Source organism: Odocoileus virginianus, chromosome 17 (assembly GCF_023699985.2).
Source record: "Odocoileus virginianus isolate 20LAN1187 ecotype Illinois chromosome 17, Ovbor_1.2, whole genome shotgun sequence".
Lineage (NCBI taxonomy): Eukaryota > Metazoa > Chordata > Mammalia > Artiodactyla > Cervidae > Odocoileus > Odocoileus virginianus.
Genome location: NC_069690.1, coordinates 26,757,490 through 26,777,725, shown reverse-complemented (window position 1 = coordinate 26,777,725; position 20,236 = coordinate 26,757,490). Strand labels below are relative to the sequence as shown.

At 43.2% G+C, this 20,236-nt stretch overlaps 1 protein-coding gene across 8 annotated transcripts in view; it reads left to right on the top strand.

Annotated features, from left to right (window-relative positions):
* The window catches only part of MYH10 (myosin heavy chain 10), a 121,818-nt gene that overhangs the window by 20,422 nt on the left and 81,160 nt on the right, over positions 1-20,236 (top strand). For all 8 annotated transcript variants that reach the window (XM_020869052.2, XM_020869050.2, XM_020869056.2 and 5 more), the window contains exons 3-4: positions 2,850-3,006; positions 13,757-13,784. In XM_020869052.2, coding sequence (XP_020724711.1) covers positions 2,850-3,006; positions 13,757-13,784 — 185 coding nt within the window. The remainder of the gene's footprint in view (positions 1-2,849; positions 3,007-13,756; positions 13,785-20,236) is intronic.

Here is a 20,236-nt window from a genome sequence, read left to right as displayed (position 1 = left end):
CCACGCGGCATATGGGATCTTAGTTTCTTGACTATGGATCGAACCTGTGCCCCCTGCATTGGAAGCGCTGAGTCTTAATCACTGGACCACCAGGGAAGTGTCTGCTGCTCCGTTTTTGTCTTGCTTTTCTCTCCTGCAGGCCTGTTACTGTGCCTGGAGACACCTCCACCTTCTGCTTCCCACCTCTTGCCTCTTCAGGCTCTCCTGCATGTGGCTGCCAGATATATACTGTGTGAGGAATGCCTCTTCCCTTCCATCACACTTCTCCCCAGAGCCCCAGATACCTAATCATCTGGAGAAGACAGAATTTCAGTGCTGCCGTTTGCCTGTCTAGGCTCTTCCCTCACCTTCCACAGAACAGATGATTGTCAGCTGCACTGCCTTCACTCTGTCCCGGTGTACCCTCCCAGGCTTGCTGTTTTAATAGGAATTCCTTTATCCTTCATTTTGACCTAGTTGTCTTTATTTATTTATTTTTTCTAGTTGTCTTTAAAAAGAATATCAGTGACCCTCTGGGCCTGGACTTTGCGCCTGGCTTTACTGTTTCTGACAAGGTGGCCATAGGCTTGTTGCTTGTTCTGCTCCAGAGTTTTCTCTACTACAAAGACCTGTGCATCTTTTTCTTTTCGTATCACTCTTTTTAATACCTTATATTGTGTCTTGTTTAGTGTATCTTTATTGTGTTCATCCCTAGAGTGTATCATTCTTAAAGGTGCTTAACATCTTGTGTGTGTATTCAAACAGTAATGAAGCCTACTTTGAACTTGAGGCCTCCAGAGAGATGATTTTAACATCCCCATCACTCTTCTTCCATGTGACTTGGGGAAGACAAAGTGCAGTGATCAGTTAATGCAGGAGCCCAGCATTTGAGCTAATAATTTCGAGATAGAAGTTTAGCTCTTTAAGCCCCTCAGTTTAGTATCTTCACTTAAACCTCTGTCAGTGCTTCTCTTTGGCAAGCATAAAATACTGATGATTATTCCAGCTTGTTTTTTGATGACTTAATCATATTTGTGAGACTTACTCATCTGTAATCCTAGTTCTCAGAAAAGCCTCCACCACATGGTAGACACACATGCTGGAATGATTTCTGATTACAAATGTCATTGTTAGGATCTGTTAGCATACTGTACATGCTATGGGATGTTAAACTGAATTTGCACATTTTAACTTCCTTTGAGTTCTTGTTCTCATTTTGGGCTAGTCTGCAATTATTTGCCTCTTACAAATGAAAGTGCAGTGTAACTTCATGATAGAGATATCATCTCATTTTTGAATAAAAAAATAGATGTTTATATATTACAATTCATTGAGATGTAGTTATGATTTGTCAAATTTACTGTGTGTAAATAAAACTCAGTAAAAAAATTTTAATGTTAAGGTTGCCTCTTAGTTTTCTCGCCATTAATAAAATCTGTTTTTAATCATCTCTTGTTTCCTTTTTGTCCTGTGGGTGGCAGAGAGAGGCTGGGCTAGTCACACTAGAGACGTGTTGGTGAAAGGTGTCAGGGTGCTGGGTGCAAGGGCTGAGAGCCAGCCCTGCATCTTGGAGTGTGATGCTGGACGTGAGAAAGCCAGCGGCTGCAGACCCAGAGGTCAGCTAGGGAGGGGCAGGTAATTACTGTGGCCTCGGGCAAACAGGGAGGGTGTCCATCTGGTCAGTTCAGAAGTCAGGCCAAATCGGTGAGCTCAGGCAGGGCCCTTGCTGGCTTTTTGTTTTATTCCCAGGCACTAATCTAGGTAGGAAGTGCATTCCATCTTGTGTTGGGAGGGAAGCAAAGATAAAGAACAGCTAGAGGGGTGGTTCTGATCACTTCAACTCCCCTCCCTGCCCCGCAGCGTTTCCTTTCAGCATCATTAACTGCCGCTTTCAGAGCAGCGTGATCTCAACAGTGCCCCCTGGTGGCCACTGTCAAGGGTTTCAGCCTTTCTAAACAGACGATGAGGGGACGAGAATCATCGGTCTTCAGCCTTTTCTAGGGTCCTCTCACCTTTAGACTTAGAATCACCCAAAGTAAAGGGTCTGGTTTCCAGTGCAGCTGAGGTGCGTTCAGCCCTGCCAGGACCAGAGAGTCTGGCAGCAGTCCTAACCGCTCTTGTTTTTCCATAATTTCCAGAGTCAGTTCTCAGAAATCATTCTGGGTGAATTTAACAACAACAAATAAAAAAGGCAAAAATGCTCCTACTATTAATTCTGAGTAATGATTACCCTCCTGATGAGGAGGGTTTTTATCTTCTTAGACTTGTGACTCTCAAAAATTGAGGGCCTCCAAAGAGCTGTTTATGTGGATTATTTTTAATGACATTTACTGTGTTTAGAAATTAAATATTTTAAATGTTTATCACCTCATTTAAAAATAAACCTGTAACAAGTTGACATAAATTATTTTTATGAAAAAAAATCTATATTTTCCAAAAAATATCATTGATATTATACCCAAATTTGATCATGAGTATATTTTCTTGAAGATGAATTGCAATGTGGAATCTGAAACCACTGTGATGGACTTTTCATACCTTGTACACTTTCGAGAGAATGAATTTGAAAAAGCAAATGACATGCTGTTTGAATAATGACCCTGTAAAGCCATGAAGCATTTATTATTATTTCCATTTGACAGATGAGGGAATTGAATCTAAGGAAGTACCATTTAGCAATCGCATCTGTGGAAGAACCGCTTGTGGTTTGGAATTGCCTGTTACGGGCTAGATTTAATTTCAGGGATAGATTAATTATGCAAATGATAAAGATCCTCTGTTCACATTACTGTGTGGTTTGTTTCCTGATTGGACCCTACCTGATACATGTAGTAGTTTTTAATACTGTATCTTATTTTTATCTGTTCTAGACCTACTCTGGACTCTTCTGTGTAGTCATAAATCCTTACAAGAACCTTCCAATTTACTCTGAGAATATTATTGAAATGTACAGAGGGAAGAAGCGTCATGAGATGCCTCCACACATCTACGCTATATCAGAATCTGCTTACAGATGCATGCTTCAAGGTAACTGGAAATGTTTACAATGCCCAATACTCAGAGTTTCTTAAATGTAGCCTGGGTTTTTGTTTTTGTTTTTTTAATGTCTCAGCCTTGTCTTTTTTTTTTTTTTACCTTTTTTTAAAAATTATTTTTTGTCTGTGCTGGGTCTTCGTTGCTGCACAGGCTTTTCTCTCATTGTGGCAGGTGGGGGCTCCTCTATGTTGCAACGTGTGGGCTTCTTTCTGCAGTGGCTTCGCTTGTTGTAGAGCACAGGCTCCAGGTGTGCGGGCTTCAGTAGCGCTCAGACTCAGTAGTTGCAGTTCCCGAGTTCTAGAGTACAGGCTTAGTCATTGTGGTATGCAGGCTTAGTTGCCCGGCACATGGGATCTTCCCAGACCAGGGATCGAACCCAGATCTCCTGCACTGGCAGGCGGATTCTTTACCACTCAGCCACCAGGGAAGCCCTATCTCCGTCTTCTCTACAGAGGGCTTTAAGTTTTTTTTTTCTTTTAAAGATTAAAAGAAAAGTAATAGGTGTTTATTGTAGGAAAATTGTGAATTCTTAAGGTTAGGCTGGGTAATACGGCTGGTTTCAATAGGCAGTCGGTAAGTATGCTTGTTGCTTCACAAATGCATCATGTTAGTTTTTATGTTTAAAAGCGTCTAGTTTTCCTGTACTTTTGAACTCTACCACAGGCCAGTATAATCAAAACTGTGGCTCTCAAGAGCCAAGAAAGAAGTGATAGTTTTGAAAGAGTTGACCAGAGCTGAAGAAGGACTTGAGGCTTGAGACTGAGAGGGCTCCCCGAGTGCCAGGCAGGGATCCTGAAAGGAGACCCGTGCTGGGTCTCACGTAGCGTGGTGTGGACAGGCCACAGTCACGTGATCCCCATGGAGTCAGTGGGCTCAGACTTGGCACTTGCAGTCCTATGAGTTAGAAGCTGAACCCAGCAATTCTGAGACCTGTGCCTGGTACAGAGCCATGCGAGGGGCCCAAAGACTGCCGACACCCCGCGCTCCCTGGGTGTCACTCCTCCTCCCTGGACCCTGATGCCCCCTCATGGCCGTCCACCCCAGCAAGCTTCCGTTCAGCAGCAGCCCTCACTGCTACCGACCTGTTGACCCCGACACGCCTGAAGGCAAGTTGTGCTGTAACAGTAGTTGCCGGAGCCACCGTGAATATCTAGGATCTGAGATTCTGCTCTCTCCCTGGATTTTAGAATGAAATCCACATCTCCTTGGCCCTCAGTTTTCCCAGCCACATCTTTGTTTCCGTAAAGCTCTCTTTTCATTTTGCCGTAGGTAACTCCCAGTCTGTGATGTGCAAACCTCCCTGCCTGTTCAGCGTCTGCATCGAGTGTTTTCTTTTCCTCCAGGCTTTAACTGAAACCTGGCTTTCCCCTGCAACGGCTCCTGCACTCAGACCCTGTGCACTGGGAGGCGAGGGCACTGTCTTTACTCCCAGGGCATCTGCTGGACCGTTAACTACTCTTCACTCCTTGAAAATGCTGCCCCTCCTCTGCCTGCCCTCATCACTGTAGCATCTTTCTTCTGAGGCCCCCTCATCCCTCCTCCTCACCTCATTATTTGGTTGGTCTGGCCCCCGACATGTCATTTCTTCTCTGCCTCAAGGCCTGACATAACCCTGTGTTACTTCCTAGTTTCTCGTTAGCAGCCAACCCCTCGATCTTGCAGATCCTTAATCTTCTCTTCTCACTTATACTGCTGACACCCTAGACTTTGCCACCTTCTGAAATGATCTTATTTTTCAAATAGTATTTCAGAAATTCTATTGCAAAATCCTTCCGTCTTGGCAGTTCAGTCAGCAAGTCTCCTGAGTGTTCTTTGACTATTTAGATCTCAGGGTCCATGTGTTGTTCTGCTTTTCCCCTGTGTATTATGAGTACTGCCTTAACTTTCTTCCTCATATAGTTTCGATTTCATAGTATCATTTCAGCCATCTTTGTCAGTATCCTATACCTGTCCCTTTGCTCTTTTGTTATACTTTTTAAAAAATATATATATTTATTTATTTGGCCGCACGAGGTCTTAGTTGGGACACATGGGATCTTTCAGTTGTGGCATGTGGGTCCAGTTTGCTGACCAGGGAACCCAGGTGCCCTGCATTGGGAACATGGAGTCTTAGCCACTGGACCACCAGGGAAGTTATACTTGGTTGGCAAAATTCTCACCCCAGATCAATCAAGGTGTTTGTCTTTTTTTAACGCTCTTACTTGGGTTGCTGATGCCTCTGGAGTTCTCTTCATACAATTGAATCAGTACTCCTGTAATTGTGTGAGATTCCACACAGAACACCCTCGTTAATCCTTCCTTGATTGTCTGGTAAGGTTATAATCTCACTCTCCCTAATGTCTGCCTCAGGCCTCTGCCCACTGCAGTTTCATGGTCCCTGCTTTCCTCCCCCTTTTCTTCCCCTGTTCCATGGAGAAGTTAGAAGCCAGCGGGGTGGAAGTGCCCCAGTCTCCTGAGCCACAGTTACAAACCATCCTCTCTTGTACCCACTCCTGTCCGAGACCAGTCTTCCACCTCCTTCACCTCTGATGCCTGTCACATCTCTCCCAGGATCCGTCTCAGAAAGCTCACAGTGTCCATTGTCTTCTGCCTCCCTTTGTACGGGCTCTTAATGTTAGCATTAAACGTCCTGAAGTTTTCTCCATTACTTTAGAAAGTTCTCTCTTCCATCCTTTCCTTCCCTTCACGCCAGATTTCCTGGAAGCATCTGCCAGTCGTTGGGTAGGAACTTGTGAAAACGCTTGCTCCTGTGCTCTCAGGGAAACGCGAAGCAGGGTCTCAGCTGAGAGTGAGGAGGGAGCAGAGATTGGAGATTTAAGTGAGAAACAGTGTGATGTAATCCTCTAGGAGAGTCAGGCAGTACTTACGTTTGCATCATTGATGTTGGGTCACTGTTGGAAATACAAAGGAAATGTGACCCATAATTAGAGGGGGAGCTTTAATGTGCTCCTCTTAGAATTTAAGATAAGTAGAGGGGAAAAGAACGTAAAGAATGTGATCAACACAGTTTAGCAACCTTGAATGGAAAACTACATACAGGACTACTGCCCGTCAATCAGAAAGAAGGTTTACAACCTCAGCTTGTAATTCTGATGTTAAATCACCATTTAAAATCTCAGATCAGGCCACATTCTCCAACCGCAGTGCGGTGAGACAGGGTATTTACGGATTCCCACCTGTTTGGTGCAAGTGCTGCCTGATGACTTCTTACTGTTTCTGCTGCTGACCACTCATCCACATGGCTTTTTGGTAAAAGAAGTCAAAACTGCTATTACAGATTCTTCAGATGTTAATCACAACAAAATACCATGTGTAAAAAACTGATGGCTTATGGCAAAAACTGCTTTAAGAAATAATTCATAGTTATAAATATTTTTATACACAAACCTTTTACTCACAAGGTAGATAAAAGGCAACTTTATGATAATTTACTGAGCTTTTCATCTCATGAGGTTTTCAGTGTTTCATTTCACACACACACAAAAAAAATCCTTTAAAAATACAGCCTGGATGTTAAATTAAGATGTAACTGTGGTGATCATTTCACAGTATATACAAATATTGAATCATTGTGTTGTACACTTGAAACTAATATAATGCTTTGTATCAGTTATACCTCGATTTAAACAAAATAGTACAGCGTGAAATGAACCTAAATAAGAAGAAAAACATAAAGTTAAGTAAAACTTGAACTGGTTCCACGGAAAGACCATAAAACAGACAGGTGTTTGGCAAGTGTGACTAAGAAGAGAGAATCACCAGAAAGAATAAAGGTTTTATAACACTATAAACAGAGACAAAAATGCCTTGAAATAAGGTGGAAAACTCTGAACAGTGCCAGTGGGAGAAATGGTAAACGTTGTGAGACATTTACCTTTATGTCCCAAAGACACAAGGCCCAAATAATTTCAGCAGTGAAGTCTCTCCAGTCTCGAGGACTAAATAATTCCTGTGTTATCTCAATGGTTTTAGACCATTAGACAATGCAGAATAGTCTGGATAACATCAAGATCAGAAATTAAGGACTTTGAATGCTTACTTTTTACTCTTTATTAAAAAATAATGCATAAAGATAGTTAAACAATGAAACACACGGTACAGCAGGAATTGTTACTGTTGTTCAGTCACTAAGTTCTATCCAACTCTGCAGCCCCTGCCAGGCTCCTCTGTCCATGGGATTTCCCAGGTGAGAATGCTAGAGTGAGTTGCCATTTCCTGCTCCAGGAGATCTTCCCGGACCAGGGATCCAACCTGCATTGGCAGGCGGATTCTTCACCACTGAACTACCTGGGAAGCCCACGACAAGGCTTACGTTATTGATAAAGAAAACAAATACCTGTCCTCCCCCTGCCCATTCTGGATTTCCTCTTGAGAGGAAGTCATTTTGTCTGTTCTGTCTTGTGTTTGTATGTATTTATGAGTAACAGGCTTATAATCTTTTTTTCCCCCTTTTGAACTTCTATTGTTTTCTATAGACTTCCTACTATGAAAAAAGAGTTTTTAACTACATTCCCCCCATCTTCCTGGTTGAAGTTAAGTCAACATTTTTTGGCATTAGTAGTATTCAACATGTAAACTGTTTCTCCTGTGATCACATTTCTCTTCTTACACAAGGTGCTGTTTTCCCTGGGGTTAGTCATTTTCCAGTTTTGTGGGGAACAGAGTCATTTTGCAGTGACCAACATTGATTTGACAGAACTACAGTCTTCTTTCTGTATAGAGACGTGTATCAAGTAAGTGATCAGGGTCTCCTCCCCCAGAGCCATCCCTCCTGGGACCCTCTGTCCTCCGATCTGTGCTCGGTGCCCTGCAGACTTGCCTTCGCCTGCAGCCTGGAAATCCCTTGCTTTCCCTGGTTGTCTTTCTGTCTGTCTTAATTTATGGGTCCCACGTGCTGTATTTTGGATGGAGAATAACATCCAGTAGCTTCCTGACAGGGCTTCCCAGGAGGCGCTAGTGGTAAAGAACCTGCCTGCCAATGCAGGAGACGTAAGAGACACGCGCTCAATCCCTGGGTTGGGAAGATCCCCTGCAGGAGGACATGGCACCCCCTCCAATATTCTTGCCTGGAGAGTCCCATGGACAGAGGAACTTGGCAGGCTGCAGTCCATAGGACAAAGAGTTGGACACAGCTTCCTGTGAAACACTGAAAATAACCAGTTGTTCTACCAGTAAGTACTTAATGGATGGCTCATTTCTGTAGTGGAATCCTGAGCGGCCATCTTGAAACTATGTCTGATACACCAAGTGGTGTGCTAGTATAATAATAATAATCACATGTATCAACCCCTCTCTCCAATAAGTATTTTAAGACTAGGATTGATATACATCAAAATGTGAACCTTTACATGTAGATTAGGGACAAAAGGCTACCCACTCCAAAATTCTGGCCTGGAGAATTCCATGGACCGTACAGTTCATGGGATTGCAAAAACTTGGGCATGACTGAGCGACTCTTACTTCACTTCACTTCACTTCTGGCGGTTCAGTGGTTGAAGATTTCACCTTCCAGTATAAGGCGTGAGGGTTCAGTCCCTGGTCGGGGAAGTGGGATCCCGCATGCCTCAAAGCCAAAAAACCCCCGTTAGGAGAAAGAAAAGCAAGGAAAGCAAACCATCTTTTAAAAAGGAACATCAAGGAAGGGTTTGAAAGGTCAAAAAACAGGTAACACCAACTACAGCAGTAAATATACGTTTAACCCCCTATAAATAGCAGAGCATAATATAATCATATGCCCCTTACAAGAGAGATGTCTCCAAGTAGAAAAATAATAGCGGTGCAATGATGAGCATTTCCTCAGCCAAATGAGTACAAAAAGAAAGCACCAGTTAAATCACCCCAGGTCTAAAGTAGAAGTCAAAGCAGAAACGGACAATGGGCATTATTTTTATGTCAGGCAAAAGAATGTTTTATAATGAATTATAGTTGCCTTGAATCTATGTATTGATTCTTATAATGTGGAAATACAGACAGTGGGAAACAGTAATACTCCTTACTCTGAGAAACTGTAAAATGTAGGAAAACCCTTCTAGTTATCCCATTGAGGATACCAAAAAATGAAGACATAATGTGATAAGGGCTATGAAGACAACTAAGAGGGTACGAGCATCAGAGGTGAAAGGGCTAGTGAGGGGGCGAAACTGATTTGACTGAGTGATAAATTTAAAGATGTGTTATCCTCTAGCCAGAAATAAATATTTTGTTGTTGTTCAGTTGCTAAGTCGTGTCTGCCTCTTTGCGACCCCACGGACTGCAGCATGCCAGGCTTCGCTGGCCTTCACTATCTCCTGGAGTTTGCTCAAATTCATGTCTATTGAGTCAGTGATGCTGTCTAACCATCTTTTGTTGACCCCTTCTTTTTTTGTCTTCAATCTTTCCAAGCATCAGGGTCTTCTCCAATAAATGTTAGCAGTGAATAAAAATAGGTAGAACCCAAATATAAGGCAGTATTTCTTATATTGCTAAACATTTTTGAAGTCTTAAGTGTAGAGACATATGTAACATGTTGCTGGACAGGAAAACTAAATATATGCAGTTTTATTTAAGGTATCATTTACATGCAGTAAAATTCAGCCTTTTTAGTGTATAGTTCTTTGACTTTTGACAAATACATCTAGTTATGTAACTACAATCAAGATATAGAACAGTTCTATCCTCCATCCAGATTTCTACATTCTCCTTATAGTCATTCCCTCTCCTCTAGTCCATGACAACCACCGATTTTTTTCCTTTGTCACTTTAGTTTCGCCTGTTCCAGAACGTCATGTAATCAGACACGGGTTAGCCTTTTGAGTCTGGCTTCTTTCACGACATAGTGTATTTGAGTGTCATCTACCAGTAGTTCACTCCTTTCTAGTTTCTAATAGTATTCCATTGTATGCGTGTTCTACAGTTTGTTCGTTCACTTATCATCTGAAGGGCATTTAGATAGTTTACGTTTCTTGGCAATTAGGACACTAGGCTCATTTGTGTACTAGGTTTTTGTGAGTGTAAGTTTTAGTTTCATATGACTCAATAATTGGGAGTAGGATTGCTGGGTCACACAGTAGGTGTATTTTTAACTTTGTAAGAAACTACCAAGCTCTTTTCCAAATGGCTATGCCATTTTTCATCCTTACTATCAGTGGGTGAAAGTTCCAGTTCTGCTTTCTGTCAGCACTTGGTGTTGTTGGTTGTTTATTAAATTGTAGTCTGATAAGTGTGCAGTGGTAGTTCATTGTGGTCTTGAATTGCATTTCCCGGGTGACTAAGGATATTAAGCATCTTTTGATGTGCTTATGCCACCTGTATGTCATCTTTGGTGAAGTGTTCAAATCTTTTAACCATTAAAAAAATTGGATGGTTTGTTTTCTCATTATTCACTTTTGAGAACTCTTTCTCTTTTTCAGCTGCAAGTCCTTTATTGGATAAGTGCTTGTGATTTTCTCCCTGCTCAATCTGTGATCCATCTTGAGTTAATTTTTATTTATGGTGCAAGATATTGATTGAAGTTCATTGTTTTGCATGTGAATATCCAGTAGATCTTGCCATCATTTATTGAGAAAACATTTTTTTTCTCCAATGAATTGCTCTGTCAGGATTCTATTCCTTTGATCTGTACGTTTGTCCTTTTTCATACCATCTTGATTATAATAGTCATATAATAAATCTTAAAATTATTTTCCACCTTTGTTCCTTTGTCTTTCAATAAAATTTTAGAAATTAACTTGCCATTTTCTAAAAATGTCCCACTTTTCACGTTTTGATTGGATTGCACTGAATCTATAGAACAAATAGGGCAGAACTGACAAGAGTATTGAGTCTTCCAATCCATGAACATGGTTTGTCTCTGTTAATGTAGGTCTTCTTTTATTTCATTGGTGTTTTACAGTCTTTAACACATAGATCTTACACATACTCATTATAAGTGTAGCAAATACCTTAGGATAACTAAGCATTTCTTGCTTTTAGTGTTAAATGGAACGTTACAATTTTAATTACTGGTTGTTCACTATTGAGATATAGAAATATTATTTTAAAAATACATGTATTGACATCTTTTGCAACCTTGCAGAAGTCACTTATTCTGGAAATTTTTTTGGTAGACTCTTTGGAATTATCTCTAGACAGTCATGTCCTCTGCAGAGAGACATTGCTACGTCCTCCTTTTCAAGTGTATGCTTAATTATTTTTATTTGTGATGTTGAATGGGTGTGAAAACAGACATTCTTGTCTTATTCCTGGTCTCTGGGGGACAGCATTCAGTTTTCATTATTAAGCATGATGTTAACTACAGGTGTTTTGTAGATGCACTTTATCAAGTTGTTGAAGTTCCCTTGTATTCCTAGTTTGCTGTGTTTTTTGTTTTCACTCATGAATGGATGTTGTTTTATTGAATGTCTTTTCTACATCTGTTCAGGTTATTGATTCTTCTCGAATGAACTTTAGTAGTCTGTCCTTTAAAGAAATCATTCTATTCATTTTAGTTGTTGAATTTTTTAGCAGAAAGTGGCTTCTAATATTTCCTTATTATCCTTTTAGTATCTCTGGGACCTATAGTGGTTTTCTCTTTCTTGTTCCAGACGTTGGCAATTTGTGTCTTATTTCTGATCATTTTGTCTAGAAATTTATCTCAAAGAACCAGCATTTGGCCATTTTCTTTTCCTGTTTTCCCATTTCTCTGATTTTTATTCCTTATAATTTTTTTTCTTCTACTCATTGTGGGCTTAATTTGTTCTTTTCTAGTTTTTTAAGGTAAGAGCTGAGGTCACTGATCTAAAATCATTTTCACTGTTGAAAATACAATTTAATTCATTATGGTTTTGGGGAGGTGCTGTGGACAATAACTGAGCTATCAAATGAATCTCTCCTCTTTAGAAGGCTAGTTGCATTTCTGAATGTAAAGTATTTCCCTTAAATGTCACTGTAATATATGCTGAGTCTAGTTACATTGATAGGTTCTTAGAGTATAAAGTTCACTGTAAACATTTGGGATGCCTAAGCTGATCCTCAAAGGGTGAAGAGAATTCAGTGAAGCAGAAAGAAGGAATGATTCAGTTATAGAGTATTCTATGGAGGGAATCTTGGAGGTTGCCAAGCCCTCACCTGATTGTACTGATAGTGAAACTGAGGCCCAAAGCTGATGCAAGACATGACAAGAACAGATGGGCCCACCTGCAAAGAGAGTTCCTTTGTTTTATTGGGGTGGGATGGGGTGAGAAGCATGGGGAGAAGAACTCCGGAGCAGATTTGAAGGGTAGATTGTGGTTGTGAAGAGCTCAGATTTCACACAATCAAAATAGCATGTCCAGATGCAGGAAGAAAGCTGCTCTGAATAAGTTAGGAGGCCATTTGATTGTGGCTACTTTTTGGCGTGTGTTTTGATTTCTCTAATGTGTAAACTAGTTCAGTCAAGCGCTGAAAACTTGGATAACTGGAGTTCTATAAAGATTCTCAGACCAGGACAATTTGGGATGTGAGGGTTCATGTTTAGAGTGAATAATATGTAAAAACTTGGTAAAATCCTAGTTTTATAGGTGAAGAGCCCGAAACCAGCAAGGAATCAACGTCTCATTTATAACGTGGGCAGTTTGCGGCAGGGTTGGAACTAGGACAGAAGATTCTAGTTCCCAGTGTCTTGCAAGTGCCCTGCCTGGCTCCTCACACTGGATTCTCTAAGTTGACCTAAGGCTGGCTGTTAAGTCTGGGAGTAAAGACGCAAGACGGGCTCTGACCTTAGGCAGCACATACTAGTCGGGCAGGCAGTTGGCAGTATTGTTTGTCTAACCCCAAAATATGGTCAAAAGAAGGAAGCAGTGAGGAGCCTGAGGAAGAGGGTCTGGAGGGGACCCACAGAAGAGATATGACTGAGCTGAGCAGGAAGGGCAGGTGGAGGTCATCCAAGTGCTTATGGATCCAGGAAGGACGTGCCCAAGAAAGGCTATTGGTTTGTATTTAATCTTTTTATTTGTGGATCCCATGGACTATACGGTCCATGGAATTCTCCAGACCCAGAGTACTGGAGTGGGTAGCCATTCCCTTCTCTAGGGGACCCTCCCAACCCAGGAGTTGAACTGGGGTCTCTTGCTTTTGCAGGTGGATTCTTTACCAACTGAGCTACCAGGGAAGCCCTAAATATGAATACTTAAATTATTTATCACTTTAAAGTCATGATAGTTTTTTTCATTTTACATTCTTTCCTTGTTTTTGCTCTGTTTAATATTCTGACTTGAGACGGTGGTTAAACTCTTACAGACGTTTATCCTCCCTTAATCATATCCCCTCAGTGTTTGATCCTTTTTTTTTCCTTCTTTAAGGTCCGTATTAATAACGATTTCTCTCTGGTTGTGGGTTTTCTTAAAAGGTAGTGGTTTCCAAGCCTGGCCCTGCATCAGGATCACTTGGGGAACCTAAGTAAAAAGCAGTTTTCAGTCCCTCCCCCAAAGGTGGAGCTCTGCGAAGTTTGTTTCTATAAAACTTCCTGGTTGACTGATGAGCAGCAGGCTTCAAGAATCCAGGTTCGTTAGGCATATAAAATTGTCTGAGCCTGGATTGTTACCTACCCCAGATAATCTAGCATGAGAATGATGAACTTGATTGAATTTAGGATTGTGTAATACATAACAGGATTGGAAAACGTTAACTTGGCCTAAGAGGGGCAGAGTTCCTAATATTTTAGAGGCTATCAGGCTATTTATTATTTATCAAATATTTTAAAAAACAGGCAAATATTCAATGTCTTTCTATTTATTTTGTTTTCTAGATCGTGAGGACCAGTCAATTCTTTGCACGTAAGTAAATGTTAAACGTTCAGACTTCTTTTCTATTCTGTTGGAAAGTAAAAGCAATTTTGGTATTTGAGAGAGGAAGAGGGACAGGGGAGCAGTAATTTAAAGAGATAGATGTAAACTTTGTTGTTAATTGCTTTAAGTCTAAGATACGAAGCTGAGACTCCCAATACTTTGGCCACCTGGTGCAGACAGCTGACTCATTTGAAAAGACCCTGATGCTGAGAAAGATTGAGGGCAGGAGGAGAAGGGGACGACAGAGGATGAGATGGTTGGATGGCATCACCAACACAGTGGACATGGGTTTGGGTGGACTTCGGGAGTTGGTGATGGACAGGGAGGCTTGGCGTGCTACGGTTCATGGGATCACAAAGAGTCGACACGACTGAGCAACTGAACTGAACTGAGCTAATGCAAGCTCTGCTTAGCTTTGGTGTTACTGTTTGGTTGTCAAACTGGGCTTTTCACACATTTCATAACGTTAATCTGTGAAACTTACGTCTTTAGTTGATTGGTCCAAGTGTTGACCTCCTGGACTTTTCAGGAATTTACTTGTATCACCCAGGAAGCATTATTGATTATCACATGCCGGTGTGTGAAGTACTAGAAAGTCAGGATCAAATACAACATCCACGGCAGAAGTGATCATTTTCGCTGGTTAGGACAGTCATGTTAGCTGCAGTGGGGAAGATGGAGGGCTGGGAAGTGTTATCGCGAGAAGACCGAGTAGAAGGCTGTTGAGTTACCCACGAGAGAGATGGAAGTGCCTTCAGGTGGGGAGGTGCTCGTGGACCCGGATGGAAGTGGGCATGTTTAAGTGGGGCTTAGGTTGTGAGACAGGCCTAAGAAAGAGGAGCTCGGAGAGGGTGGAGTTGTGTGGATTTCAGAGGATTTCAGAGACGCTGGAAGGTAGAGGAACAGGTTCTGGGCAGAGGGGAAGGAGTTTGGTGGAGGACATTGACTGAGGTGCCTGAGGCACTCCTGGGGGAGCCGTCTCCAGGCCAATGGACGTGGAGTCGGAGCTGTGCCTGGAATGCAGAGCCAGCGGCCTAGGTGACGGAAGCCATGTGGTAAGTGAGGTCCCCTCAGAGTGTGGGATCTCCAGATGGGGTTCAAGGGTGGAGAGGCGGGCGAGACTCCACAGAGACGCCCAAGCCATAGGCCTCAGACACCACAGAGACTGAAATACACAGGAACGTGTGCCTGGGGTTTAACGCTGGCGCGGGAGGCTGGTGTGGTCCCTTCAGTGCACTGGGGTGGGGAGGGAGTCAGGCCAGACGGCAGTCAGGGAATGATGTGGGTGTATGTGTGTGAGGGAGAAAAGGTTTTAAAAAGCAGCAAAAAGCTAAGTCTGGGCCTACTACTTCCAAATAGCTCTTGAGTGAAAATTGTAGCATTTGAAAAGCAGTCAGGAATCAATTTTTGTTGTTACTGATGGTGTCTTTAAGGTAGGAGAGGTTAAACTGATGGGGTGCGGTAGGACGAGAAGGGTGGGAGTCAGGGCCCCGAGAGGGCAAGGGTCAGGGAGGAGACAGGGCCTGGTGTGGGCAGGTGGGGGGACCTGAAATGGAGAAAGTTCTCATCTCTTGGCTTTTCTTTCCCATAGAAACTTTGGTGTTTGGCAACAAGGAGTAGAAGAGAAGTAGAAAATAGCTGACACTCCTCTCTCATGTAAATTTTCTTCCAGCGATGTTTAGCCTCTGAGTTATACAAATTAGCTTTTCTTAAACAACAAACTACCAGACACTTAGTGACTGAAAGCAGTTTTCCCAGCCTTTGGATTGGACTCAGCTGGTCCTGTCTGCTGAGCCGAGCCAGGCCCAGCCGTCTCACCTGGGGCTCACCCCGTGGCTGGGGGCAGCTGAGGGCCAGGGGGCTGGTTGACTGTTGACTGGGGTGCCTAGGTGGGTCCTCTTATTCTCCAGTGTGCTAGCCCTGGCTTTAACATGGTGACAGACTGCCCAGAGCCGTATAGATGCGAGCTCCAATGTGTAAGGGTGTGGCCAGACGCGTGGCCAAGGCCAGGGTCAGTGGGGGAGGGGAGGGAGTGTGAGACACTTGGGGGCTTTGCTGTGGACACTCCGCTACGAGGGTGTCGAAATGGGGAATCATTTAATCCACCAAAAGTTTTTATAAGTGGCTTCAGGTGGGGGTCACTGAGATGAGAGAACTGAGGACGTCAGCGAGAGAGACTGTCATGATGGACTGTGGGATATGGCACATGACGGGGGGGGGGGCGGCGGGGGGACTGATAGGAGGGAGATGGGTCAGGAAACTGGAGAGCAGGGCCTCCTGGGGACGCAGGAGCAGGAAGAGCAGGCGTCGTGGCCGCAGGTGCTGGGAGGGAGCGCCTCAAGTGTGGCCGCAGGAGTGGGCAGCTGGGAGAGAGGGGGGCAGGAGGGCGTGGGGTGGAGGGGGGCAGGCAGTCAAAGGGTTAGGTGTGTTGCTCACACAAGGAGAGGAGGGGCTTACTCACACACACACTCACACACACACACGAGTGATGGTTTGAGGGCAGTGGCCTCTGGTAAGCCCTTCATAAAGCTAAATTATTTCACTTAGAGGAATGTCCTTTACTTCAAGATAAGACCCTTCCTGTTTTCTTTGGAAATAAAAGTGCTTTCTGTTTTGAAACTGTGGGCGGGGTGGGGGGGGGCATGGTTTGTTTTTTTAAGATCTTACTAAGCAAAATAAATCCAGTGTCAGAACCACTGCTCCTGCTGTGTGTGACCTCAGAGAGGTGAGAGGTAGGGGCTTTTAGAATAAGAGAGTCTGGGAACAGCATTAGGGGGAGTGAGAAGGATGCCCCTGATGTCTGTGTGTGTGTGTGATGACATACATGTGTCTGTATGCGCACACAGGTGTGTGATGTGAAGTACGGCCAGCGGAGGGGAGTGTTCAGTGAGGAGGCTGAGAACATGGGTGACTGCACACTGTGGAATGGGGAGTATGGAGGAAAAAAGGGGGCTAGAGCAGGAAATAATTGGGTTTGGAATCAGGAGAAAGAAAATGAGAGCAGAGTGTAAGAATGAAAAGTGACCAGAGGAGCTACATTTTAAGCAATGAGCAAGGCTGGCGGGGTGTGATCTGAAGGCTCCCTGCAGAGTTCATCTCTGGGCCCTGGTGGATCTGGCAGGGGGCGGGGGTGGGGGCTTGGGCCCATGGGAGGTGGGCTCCCAGAATCTTTCTTTCCATCATCAGCGCCTTGTGTTTCCAGACTCAGGCTTAAAACCTTGCCATCTGGTTTGACTCCCTGCTCTCTTTCATTCCCTGTTTCCAGTTGTCGCCTCATTTCATATTTCTCCTGTCTTGCCCTAGCCCTGCCCAGCACCTACTGTCTGCCCATCTTCTGGGATCCTGGCTGACTCCCTTGACTTTCTCCTCTCTCTCCCTCCAGGGAGGACATATGCCCCATGATACAGCTGGTTCCAGCCCACACTGATTTCCCTTAGTCAGGCCCTGTTCCTTACATACTATAATTCATTACCTATTTGGGTCTTTGTGTCTTGTTTTACAACTAGAAAGAAGGGTAGGAACTGTGACTTTCTTTGATTGCTTTTTAATTATCCTCTGAGATAATTGGAACACTGCTTTTGGACATCCTTAGTAAATGGATAAAAATACAAACAAAACAATGAATCTCTTAATTAAGTAGGAACCAAGGAAACAGGCTTAAGATTAGGAAGTTTTAGAAACAATTGAACACTGTATGTGTTTTCAAAGGGTAAAACCTTTCTGATACCATTTTATAAAGATGGTTTATCTTGAAATTTCAAACGTATGCAAAAACAGAATAGTTGGAGACCCCCAGATACCCATCCCCTAACTTCAATGAGTTAAATTTTACCAAATTTTATGTTTTTTCTTTTTTTTAACCTTTGCATTTCTCCCAAGTTTTTATGTAAAACAAATGCAAACCTAAATTTTATTGAGAAGTTGAAAGAGTGATACGTTTAGTGCTCGTCTCGTGTACCCTTTACTTAAATGTGTCCCTTCTCCCTGTACACACACAGGACTGTTTGCAGATACTCTTGACACTTGACCGCTGGATATACCACAGGTGATTCCTAAGAGCAAGGGTGTCCCCACATAACACACGTTGTCACACTTGAAAAGTGACAATGAAACAGTAATGTTGTCTCATATGAAATCCATATGTGAATTTCTGTAGTAGTCTTCAACATGTTTCTTATGACTTCCAAAAATCCACAATTCTGTCAGGTCTCATTCCTTACAGTCCTTATGTCTCTTCATTTTAATTCTATATTTTAGAATAGTATGCTCACTTTTTTATTTTATTCCACTGGGCATATTCTTCAGAAAAGTCAGTTATTCAGAAAGTGAGCTGCAAACATCTTTTTAAAACTACCTGTTTTGAAGCAGTTTTGACCTTAATTTCCCAAGGCACACCCATCATGTGGGCTGGCTCTGCAGACACCAGCCACAAGCTCAGGGGTTCCCAGGCCACCCGTACTTCTGACCAAATAGCTACACATTTGAGGGTGGCCATTACCCACTCAGATTCAATACTTTGCTAGAGTGACAAATCGGAGCCAGAGTGGGTGAGAGCTGGAGTTTCCCAAAGGCACGGCTTCCGTTTGCTCTGGTCATTTCCTCTCCCAGTGCATCAGTGTATATTACCAACCAGGAAGCTCACCTTAGCTTCAAAGGGTTTTTATTAGGCTTCACTATGTAGGCATGGTTGATTGAATCCGTGTCCATCCCCTCTCCTGTCCCAGGAGGGTCACTTGGATCAAAGGCACAAACCTCTAATCGCCTGTTTGGTTTTTCAGCTTGTCCAGTCCCCATCCTGTAGCTAGCCAAGTGCCCACCATGACTAACAAAAGACATTCCAGGTACCTCGAGGCTCCGGACCTCCCAGGAATCAGGAACAAAGAGCAGCCAGGTTCTTCACTATAGAGCATCAATTAGTAGAGGAAAATTGCTCTGAGAATCTAACCACTGAAGCTCCATGAAATGAGTATGGTAAGGTATGGTAAATCCACCCCCTTTCTTCCTCACATACATTCCCTGGGCCTCCAGATGGCTCACAGAGCCCCGGTGAGAATGGCAGTGCTTCCAGCATGTGAGCCGGGCCCTTCCTTCCCACCCCCGGGGCCCAGGATGGCTTCTGCTCACAAGTGAGAGAGGAATAGAACTTGTGTCACCTGCCTACAGTGTCACAGTCATGGTGACCCTGCATGCAGTAGACAGGGGATGAGGGACAGGACACATTCCTCTCCTTTTTGGGTGGTTTGTGAGCTTGGATGATCATTTTGGATGAGGACTCTCTGGAATGTTTGGAAGCAGGAAACACTTGGGGAGGGAGTGACTGCTATTTGACAGAACCTAGGGTTAGTGAGCACTGATTTACTCTTGTCACCAAAAGTGACCATTGTAAGCACTAGCACTTACAATTAGAGGGTCATCGTCATTTGAGACTGATGGATGCATCAGTGATAAGGTGTGGGTTTATGAGCTACAACAGCTGGGGTATCCGTGCACACAAAGTAGCAGTCATCAGATACCATATTTGCTTTTTTTTTTTTTTTTTTTTTTCTGAACATTTTATTATGAATATTTTCAAACATAAAGCTGAATTTTTGCAGTCAAGATCTATATATCTACCATCTAGATTCTGCCATTAATATTTTACTATATTTGCTTATTATATATTGATCTGTTCATCCCCCTATCAATCCATTTTATTGTTTGTGTTGGGAGGGAAACTTTTCCAACTGGGATCCTGAGGTTGGGGATCTACAAATTGACAGTAGACTAGCAGGAGAAAAGACAGGGTTTATGTATGCACATGTGTGGGAGTATTCAGTAATGAGTAACTTGCTGAAAACCAGAAATAAAAGGCTTCTATACTAAATTTAAGAAACGGAGGGTGGTGTAGGTGGATTGAGGCTTCTAGGGGAAAGTATGGAGGGTTCTTTGGGGCTTTGTGATGCCAGTGGACAGCTGAATTTGTACTTGCTGGTGCTCAGGGTCAGACTTTCCCCAGTCCAGAAACTCCTTGGGGTGGGGTTCCATGGGAGCTGCATTTTCAGGAGGCTTCGTTTAAGGTTGGACTTCCTGATGGCTCTGATGGTAGAGAATCTGCCTGCAATGCAGGAGACCTGGGTTCCATCCCTGAGTTGGTTAGATCTCCTGGGAAAGGGAATGGCTACCCACTCTAGTATTCTTGCCTGGAGAGTTTCATGAATAAAGGAGCCTGGTGGTCTACATTCCACGGGGTCGCAAAGAATCTGACATGACTAAGCTACTAACACTTTCACTGCTTAAGGTTGGATGGTATTTCTTTTGGTGACTGCTGATCAGATGTTTTCATTTTAAACTGAAAAACCACTCTTAGGGCTATTAATCCCTTCATCTGATGCATTTGTAGATCAGTGTGCTTCCCCCTAAATACTTCAGCATACATAACATTAAGTAAAGTTCAAGACTTA